The sequence below is a fragment of the Zeus faber genome (genome assembly GCF_960531495.2).
Source record: "Zeus faber genome assembly, chromosome: 4".
In the NCBI taxonomy this organism is placed as follows: Eukaryota; Metazoa; Chordata; class Actinopteri; order Zeiformes; family Zeidae; genus Zeus; species Zeus faber.
In genome coordinates, this window is record NC_137191.1 from 23,423,879 (window position 1) to 23,433,815 (window position 9,937).

Consider the following 9,937-nt stretch of genomic DNA (forward strand, 5'->3'; position numbering starts at 1 on the left):
CAGCTTAAGGAAGAGCCACTGTGGAATTACGCAGTGTGGTTAAACTGGACACAGAGGATAATAATGATTACTTTGATGGTTGACGAGCCAAAAAAGATGATAATAATAATAACGGTTGTGTGTGTGTGTGTGTGTGTGTGTGTGTGATGCTGTAGGCCGTGACCTGGCCAGTACCACCTTACCGGGCTACCCGCCTCATGTCCCCCCGACTGGGCAGGGCAGCTACTCCAGCCCTTCACTGACCGGCATGGTACCTGGTGAGTACACACACCTACACACACACACACACACACACACACAACCCCCCCCCCCCCCCCCCCACACACACACACACACACACACACACACACACAAACACACACACACAACACACACACACACACACACACACACACACACACACACACACACACACACACACATCCGAATAAATTCACCTGGCATGTGAGGACCCATGTTTCTAGTGCACTTCACCAAAAAATTGTCAATTTGGAGACCGGTCCTCACAAATATAGTACACACACACACACACACACACACACACGGAAACAATGTTGCTTGATTACTAGTTTCTATCCATACTCACTATTCAACACTTAACATTCACTTTTTTTATTATTATTATTATTATTATACAAGCGTGTCAACAGATCTTTAACTGTATGCATGTGTGTTATGTGTTATGCACATGTGTATGGGATGTTTTGTGTGTATGTGTGTGTGTGTGTGTGTGTGTTTTTGGAGTTACACTTGTCTTTGCCACTTCCTCTTCCTTCTCTGCCTCCACCATGGCTGACAGTGTTCCCAGAGGGTGGTGTGTGTATTTGCATGTGTGTGTACGTGAGTGTGTACGTATGTGCGTGCATGTGTGCCTGTGTGTGTGTGCGTGTGTGTGTATGTGTGTGTGATTAGAACCTGGCCACAGTAGCACAGCTGTCCCTCCTCAACATTAGTAATTTGTTTTTAATGAGAATCACCAGTGACCCACGACTAATTCATTCATTCGCCTCCACTTTGCCTTCTACTCTGCTTTTGTGTTTCAATCCTGGACCGCTGTTCCCACTCCCTCTCTGGCTTTCCCGCTCTCTCCCTTCATCTTTTTTTTTTTTATTTTGTTTTAAATCTCGCTCCAATTCTGAAGACATGCAACTTATTGGGCAGCTGGAGGATATATATATATATATATATATATATATATATATAGCGAGAGAGAGAGAGAGAGAGAGAGACAGCGAGACAGAGAGCCATCCATAAGAGATGATTTTATATGTCCCTTATCAAGGTTTATTTTTGTTCAAACTGTTCTTTGAATGTGCTTGTGAAGACCTTTTAGACAATTACTGTGATAAATTCTCAAATGACAACAAAATTCATAATCTTGACTTGACTTGAAGAACAAAACGTTCTTCTCGAGTCTCCAAGAAATGAAAAAATGAACAGGAAGGAAATAGACGCCAACATAGGCCCTCTGCTGTTGTTTACAAGTCCTTGTCTCTGTGTACTCCCGGTCTTTCAGCCCTCATACACACATCGTGCGTGCAAACACACACACACACACACACACACACACACACACACACACACACACACACACACATAAACAACCGGAGCTCTCGGTGGACATGTAGGAGCAGCTCATCTAAAGATGGGTAACCCTGTCGCCCTGTCCCCCTGCGCTCAGCCAGTCCCGTCCACAGGTTTGACAGCGTGTTTGTGATTGTGTGTGTGTGTGTGTGTGTGTGTGTGTGTGTGTGTGTTGGTGTGAGCCGTGTGTTTACGTGTGTGCCGGCATCCGATCCTTTGTGTGTCCATGCCTGCGTCTGAAGCGTGCTTTTGACAGTGTGTGCGCGACCTTGACACTGAGCTCCACACGGGGGACCCCTGTACCCCCCCCCCAACCCCCCACCCTCACCCCCTCGTTCTCCTGCCCCCCCCAACACACACACACACACACCCCCACACCGCACACTCCCAAACAACCTGACACGCTGCCGTCACCGCGGTGATGACAAGGGGAGAATGTTAGCACCGAAGGGACGCCACGGAGACCGAATCCCGACCCCACCTGACAGACGGAGCCGCGCACACAAACACACATTCGCACAAACACCGCACGCGGCCACAAAAAAGGTTAGAGGAGTGTGAAAAACAATACTTTGTACACAGCAACACTTTGTCCCAACATTTTGTAATTCCCCCAGTGTGAAAATAGGTTCCTGTGGGCCTGAGGAGCCAATGTGCCATGGGGTTTTTTTGGGGAGTGGCTGGGGGGGGTGGGGGGGGTGGGGGGATAGGGATCGACTAAGTGAAAGTGAAAAAATGATAATCTCCCAACTTTGTTTCCGCGGGTCCGCCATGTTTCATCTCGGCACCTCCCGCCGAAATTATCCTCCTTTTTTTGTCGGCTCTGTCTAATATCATACCTTCATTAAGTGAGCAACCCTCCTCTCCTGTTCTCCTCTCTCTCTCCCTCCCTCTCTCTCTCTCTCTCTCGCTCTCTCTCTCTCTCTCTCTCGTGCGATTTCTCTCTCTGGAGCAGGGGGCTGACACTCGGAGGGGGTGTAGGAGAGCAGTGAGGCGGAACCGACAGAACGAGAGGGAGAGAGAAACGTGGGGTGCGGGGGGGCTGGGGGGCTCGGACGTGTGGTGGTGTTGGTGGTGGTGGTGGTGGTGGTGGTGGTGCGTGCGTGCGTGCGGGTGGGGTGTGGGGGGGGGGGGGGTTGGGCATCAGGGTCTGTGACTGTCAGCTCAGGGAGAGGGATCCCCCTGGGAGGACTGGAGGTTCAGGAGAGAAGAAAGAACGAGCAAAAGAGTAATAAAAAATAAAAAAGACAGAAAAGAGAGAAGGCGGGGAGATAGATATGTGGGGAGAGGGTTCGGGGGGAAGAATGTTGTTTTGATGCGAGGGGTGACGGGCGCTCCGTAGTCAGCCGGGGCCGGGAGACCGGAGGGAAAAATAAACTGCGAGATGGAGAGAGAGAGAGAGATAGAGAGAGAGAGAGAGAGATGAAGGGTAGAGGAGGCCGGGGAAGGGAGGGAGGAAGGGAGGGAGAGAAGGAAGAGTAGACCCCAGACGGTAGGTAGTAAATGAGGGAGAAAAGCGACGCCATCATCCACACCCAGACTGACTGAGCTCCAGTGCAGCGTGGAGCTTTTCTGTAGGACAGACACAGCAGGTCAGGCTGCAATATGGAACTTGCTGGAATTTGGTAGCCATTTGTTTGCTTCTGGCTAAAAAGTTTTCGTTAATTTCGCAAGTCACTGGCCAAGGGTACAATTTAACTCAGAGTCAATGAAATCTAATTGAAAATAGCCCAATCGCATTGAGTCTAAAAATTTAAAAATCTCTGGCTCAAAATGTCTGGCTTAAATGTAATTGTTCTGTATCCGGGAATAATTCCAATTTATTTTTAAATGTCTCTCACTTTTTATGAATCAAAAGTTTGATAAAAAAAAAAAAAGTAATAATAAGATTCTTTGCACCACTACAGTATGTACAGCGGGGCAAAAAAGTATTTAGTCAGCCACCAATTGTGCAAGTTCTCCCACTTAAAAAGATGAGAGAGGCCTGTTATTTTCATCATAGGTATACCTCAACTATAAGAGGCAAAATGAGAAAAAAAATCCAGAAGATCACATTGTCTGATTTTTAAAGAATTTATTTGCAAATTATGGTGGAAAATTAGTATTTGGTCAATAACAAAAGTTCATCTCAATACTTTGTTATATACCCTTTGTTTGCAATGACAGAGGTCAAACGTTTTCTGTAAGTCTTCACAAGGTTTTCACACACTGTTGCTGGTATTTTGGCCCATTCCTCCATGCAGATCTCCTCTAGAGCAGTGATGTTTTGGGGCTGTCACTGGGCAACACAGACTCTCAACTCCCTCCAAAGATTTTCTATAAAGTTGAGATCTGGAGACTGGCTAGGCCACTCCAGGACCTTGAAATGCTTCTTACGAAGCCACTCCTTCGTTGCCCGGGCGGCGTGTTTGGGATCATTGTCATGCTGAAAGACCCAGCCACGTTTCATCTTCAATGCCCTTGCTGATGGAAGGAGGTTTTCACTCAAAATCTCACGATACATGGCCCCATTCATTCTTTTCTTTACCTGGATGAGTCGTCCTGGTCCCTTTGCAGAAAAACAGCCCCAAAGCATGATGTTTCCACCCCCATGCTTCACAGTAGGTATGGTGTTCTTTGGATGCAACTCAGCTTTCTTTCTCGTCCAAACACGACAAGTTGAGTTTTTACCAAAAAGTTCTATTTTGGTTTCATTTGACCATATGACATTCTCCCAATCCTCTTCTGGATCATCCAAATGCTCTCTAGCAAACTTCAGACGGGCCTGGACATGTACTGGCTTAAGCAGGGGGACACGTCTGGCACTGCAGGATTTGAGTCCCTGGTGGCGTAGTGTGTTACTGATGGTAGCCTTTGTTACTTTGGTCCCAGCTCTCTGCAGGTCATTCACTAGGTCCCCCCGTGTGGTTCTGGGATGTTTGCTCACCGCTCTTGTGATCATTTTGACCCCACGGGGTGAGATCTTGCGTGGAGCCCCAGATCGAGGGAGATTATCAGTGGTCTTGTATGTCTTCCATTTTCTAATAATTGCTCCCACAGTTGATTTCTTCACAACAAGCTGCTTACCTATTGCAGATTCAGTCTTCCCAGCCTGGTGCAGGTCTACAATTTTGTTTCTGGTGTCCTTTGACAGCTCTTTGGTCTTGGCCATAGTGGAGTTTGGAGAGTGACTGTTTGAGGTTGTGGACAGGTGTCTTTTATACTGATAACGAGTTCAAACAGGTGCCATTAATACAGGTAACGAGTAGAGGACAGAGGAGCCTCTTAAAGAAAAAGTTCCAGGTCTGTGAAAGCCAGAAATCTTGCTTGTTTGTAGATGACCAAATACTTATTTAACCGAGGAATTTACCAATTAATTCATTAAAAATCCTGCAATGTGATTTCCTGGATTCTTTCCCCCCATTCTGTCTCTCATAGTCGAAGTGAACCTATGATGAAAATAACAGGCCTCTCTCATCTTTTTAAGTGGGAGAACTTGCACAATTGGTGGCTGACTAAATACTTTTTTGCCCCACTGTATGTAGTACATAGGAGAAGAACTTGAAGTCCTCAAAATAGTCAGCAAAGAAGAGACTCCTGCACACTGTCAAAATTTGCAATCAAAATCAGTTGATTGGGTGAAGCGATGTTTCAATCAAAGCACCTTCATCCGGGAAATATCATCTGAAGAAATATACCCCTGTATAAAAGTGCCCTTTAATCAAGAGAGCAAATCAAGACAAATTTGTCAGATAAATATTTGGACAAATAGTGAGCAAGATACCATCAGACCCTCCAAAAAAAATGAACACATACCTCAGTATCAATAGTAACATACTGTGGAATGGCCCATATCCAAGTACGCAAAAATGCATAAATACACGTGTGTAGTAAAAGTCGCATATTGACCTGTGGGTGGTGTGTCCGGGTGCCTCCATGTGCATCCAGGACTGCCAGGTGATCAGCCAGAAGTTAAAAGCCCGTCCTCTTTGGACCCCCTCTGTTTGGCCCAGTCTGATATTTGTTTCTTTCTTTCAGGGGGCGATTTCTCCGGAAGCCCGTATTCCCATCCCCAGTACTCCACGTACAACGAGTCGTGGAGATTTCCTAACCCCAGTTTGCTCGGTAAGCGTTCTGCGTGTCTCCGTACTCATTGCTGGTCCATCATAATAGGGCCCATTATGTTATTAATGAAGCTTGTTTCATTCAAACCCATCCGTCGCCGTACAATATAATGTATCCGCCACGTCCAAGCGTTCCTCTTCACAGTCTCATTACAATTCATTTGATTCCGTATTTCACTGTACAATAGAATTCATCACAATCGTACTAATGTTTCTGTGAAAGGGCTTTTAAGACTGATATGCGAGAGAATGAATAGATTGGGGGGAAAATGAGAAAGGAGGCAGAGATAGACGTGAAGAAACAGAATAATGCGACGCGATCGGCATTCTCATTTAAAACCTGTGACAGAAGTCTGTGCCGTGGGACGACGACGAGCGGTGCAATAACAGGAGTTTGGAACTGGATTTTGACTTTAGGCCACTCTCATATGAACCAAAAATGACAAGAAACTAAGACTAACCTCCGTCTCTTAACTACAACAATAAAAGGTATTTTAATTGACATCCGGCACATGGAATAGTAAACGTCCTCGTCCACTTTCTTAAAAGAGCACGATTGCAGATATGCAAAGGATTCCATTTAGTTAAAACTCACCGTAAGTCCATGTGAAAGGGATACCCCAGTTTTTGGAGAAATTATCTTTCAGTAGCCGTACTACGAGTAGAAACGCTTAAATAACTCAGCTTTTGAGATGCTGGAAGGCCGATTTCCCTTATTTCACAGGCGCTACAGTACCAGGCACTCAGAATGGCCGCCCCCAGCCAGATAGGTCCGTTCATTCCATTCAGATGAGCACGGACCTGTCACGGACCAGCCAGCCGTTCTAGGTGGCTGCATGTAGTCTGCATGACATTGGTGTTGACCTTCTGGTCTGAATCTGGAGAGACAAAAAGCTAATCACCCAAAACACTGGGGTATCCCTACAAGGACTTCAGTCCCTCCTCGGTCTTTAAAGGGTGCAGTATTCCCCCTGTTCTTTTGGTCTGTCGGTACTTCCACATGAACTCTGCCCGCCCTAAAAAGCACTAAGCCGTAAAGGTAGCGGCACACTGCTTTCCATCCCATCGTTGTTGTCATCAGCCGAGCCAAGGTTTACCCTGGTTCCAGAATGAGAATCTTCAGTTTCTCAGTTACGGTTTGTCTTGCCATTGCAAATATTGCCTTAAATGTTTCGGTATAAATGCGTCGGTTTTTCAAAGGACGTTGCGTAATCGGAGTCAAACCCAAGTCGGTTTTGTCGTCAGCTCAACATAAAAAAATAAAAAAATAAATCATTGAACCACCCATATACAGGATGTACAAGCCTTTTAAAATGGAAACTGAAATGATGAGCGTCGGCGAGATCCGTCTCGAGGGGGGTCGGGTTTATGGGCGAAGCGGTCAGCTTTGGCAGTTAAAAAAGGTCAATATCGGTGAAGGGTCAGGCTGTGTTGACCTGTCGTATCCCTCCCCCCCCTCCTCTGTCCCCAGTGTTCCAGCAGGACTATGGCTCTCTTTTGGGGACGGAGATCGGCTGCTCCTCCAGTCTCTTCACCAGCCAGGCAGGCCAAATGCAAGGTAGGTCGGCAGGAAGAGAGAGAGTGACCAAAAGACTGGAAGAGATCAGAGTGACAAGGAAGGTATTAGATATTGCCATTTTTGCAGTGGCAAAGAATTAGGATACACAGACTGGTGGTGCGGGGAGGGGTAGAGAGCAGAGGGAGCGAGATGGATAACAACAGAAGAGCAAGTGCAGTGCGCCAACCAAAAAGTTTGGCAGAATTTGAAGAGGGGGGAACTTTGAGAGGGGGCAGGGAGGGCGGAGGTGTGCACGAGAAGGAGTGAGACATAGTGTGGGGGCAAGACGGACGTGGCGCGGTCGCGCGAAGGGTCTAAGATGGATGGAGGGGAGGGTGCAAAACAGCGAGGGAAAGAGGAAAAGGAGACGGAGGAGAGGTGACGAATGAAAGAAGGAGAGGAAGAAAAAGAGGCGTCTGTAGTCCTGAGTGAGACTAAATAGTTTGTCAGGCCGTCTTAATGCCTCACTTCCTCAGAGTCTCCTGAGATTACCTGCACTGCAGACAGACACAGTCTGTCAAGACACAACCTGTGCTGATTGACGGAAGTGTACGGAGGCAGGTGTGTGTGTGTGTGTGTGTGTGTGTGTGTGTGTGTGTGTGTGTGGCGTGTGTACATGTGTGTATGTGTGTGTATGTGTCTTTGGATTAAGATGGATGTGTGTACATTAAAGTGTGTGTATATCTACTTGTGTATGTCTGTTGGAGTCTATGTAGGTTGAGACCTGTGTGTGTGTGTGTGTGTGTGTGTGTGTGTGTGTGTGTGTGTGTGTGTGTGTGTGTGTGTGTGTGTGTGTGTGTCTCACGGGGTTACAGTATTGAATTGACCTCTTCCTCAGGAGAGAATAGACCCCAAGGATCAGTGGCAGTTGAGCTGTACTTTACGTGTGGGCTTAGACTGTCACTTAGAGAGGGAGAGTGAGTGTGTGTGTGTGTGTGTGTGTGTGTGTGCTCGTGTGCGTGTGTGTAAGAGAGAGAAAGGCAGTTTTCAGAGTCACAGTTGATTTGTGGTTGGTATGCAACATGCGAGGCTCCGTTCACATCTATTCTCTTCGATAAATTCAAATAAAGCCTTATTTCTGTGCTCCTTCGAAGGGTCGCCGTACTATTACGGCGCGACATCGCGAGGGGCGGGCCCCGCTGGCACAGCAGCGGCCTCGGCCTACGATCGCCATTGACCCGCCGCGCCGAGAGGAGCGGAAGAAGACGAGGGGAGAGAGGGGTATGGGATAGTGCCGGCCAGCACCGTCCCAATTACACGTCTAGCAACCGACGGCGAGAGACGGAAGAGGACTTGGGGACCTTTGACCTGCCGGGCCGCTTTCAAAGCGCCACCACAGCCTCCCGTCCCCCGGTCCGCGATCAAGCCCAGTCCTCCTCAAACCACGTGTGTGCTGACGTTTCCGATCGCGCTCCCTCCCGATTGAGGTATCGTGCTTTTCCTGTTACTACTCACCGTCCTCCGAAACATCGCATCTTCGCGGCAAAAGACGCCCCCAACCCTTCCAGTCGCCCGGCGCGTCGGCGACGTACGAGACAATCCAACTCCACTTCCCCCCCTTTTGAGCGAAACCTCGGGAGGTCCAAAGTACCGGCGCGGCGTCGCGGTTTGCCGTCGGTTCCCCCCACCCCGGCCACGGCCGGAGCCCGTCCAACATCCTGACATTCATCTCGTCTTCCCGTCTTCGCCGGCATTCGGCAGGCGGACCTTTTCGACTTTTCAACGAAGCACAGCCTAGACTCTGGACGGAGTCCACGCGCTTCACGGAGCTGGGTCGCTCGCGCGGGGAGTTGCTGTCCTTCACCCTTCTCAGCCGAGATGTTAGTCCCGATCAAGAGCTATATATAGAGGGAGGAGAAACAGAGTAATATATTTAGAAGCTTTTTCCTGCTCTGCACTCGTCGTGATGAGAGCGGGAACTTGTAATGATTTATAATCTGTGTCACACTGTTGTGCTAGAGTAGTGATGATGATGATGATGATGATGATGATGATGATGATGATGATGATGACGGCGACAACGACGACGACGACGCAGTGGGATGTGAAATCGGAAAAAAAATTTAAATGAAAAAAAATACCGAAAAGTCGAAAAGTCGAAAAGTCGATAAAGTCTTTGTTTATCAATGTGAGTCGCGACTTTCCTGCCGCGCCACGGGCGTCGGCCCCGACACAGGTGCCGTCCGCCGAGACGCCATGTTAAAAAAGAATCACTTCCTCTGTGTTCTCATGGAGACTCAGGAAGTAAAGCGGCACCCTCTCTTTTCTCTCCGTCTCTCTTGCTCGCTCTCTCTCTCTCTCTCTCTCTCTCTCTCTCTCTCTCTCTCTCTCTCTCTCTCTCTCTCTCTCTCTCTCTCTCTCTCTCTCTCTCTTTAAACTCCCCAAAGATGGGCCCCCCCTTGTGGACCGGCTAACTTACTACAAAAGCACAAAGAGACTGAATCATCATTTTAAAGGTGTCGTTTTTACGTTGATGCTCCATCAGTGATCCTGTACTTCTTCCCCTCTTGAGTGCTTGTTGTCGTCGTTGACATCTTACTTTTTTTTTTTTTTTGTGAAAATGTCACTTTTGGTGAAAACGATTCTTTTTTTTTTCCTTTTCTTTTCATTCTTTTCCTGCTACGTCAGTTCTGCGTTGTGACAATGCATGACACCAGGGTCGAGGCCTTACGCATTATACCCAACAGGGGAG

At 47.8% G+C, this 9,937-nt stretch overlaps 1 protein-coding gene across 2 annotated transcripts in view; it reads left to right on the forward strand.

The window, feature by feature from the left end:
• pax5 (paired box 5) overlaps positions 1–8,422 on the forward strand; it is a gene marked incomplete at both ends in the record, with an annotated part of 48,418 nt that extends 39,996 nt beyond the window's left edge. For both annotated transcript variants that reach the window (XM_079998409.1, XM_079998410.1), the window contains 4 exons: positions 156–257; positions 5,602–5,688; positions 7,159–7,245; positions 8,340–8,422. In XM_079998409.1, the coding sequence (XP_079854535.1) occupies positions 156–257; positions 5,602–5,688; positions 7,159–7,245; positions 8,340–8,422 (359 nt within the window). The remainder of the gene's footprint in view (positions 1–155; positions 258–5,601; positions 5,689–7,158; positions 7,246–8,339) is intronic.
• Positions 8,423–9,937: the final 1,515 nt, after the last annotated feature.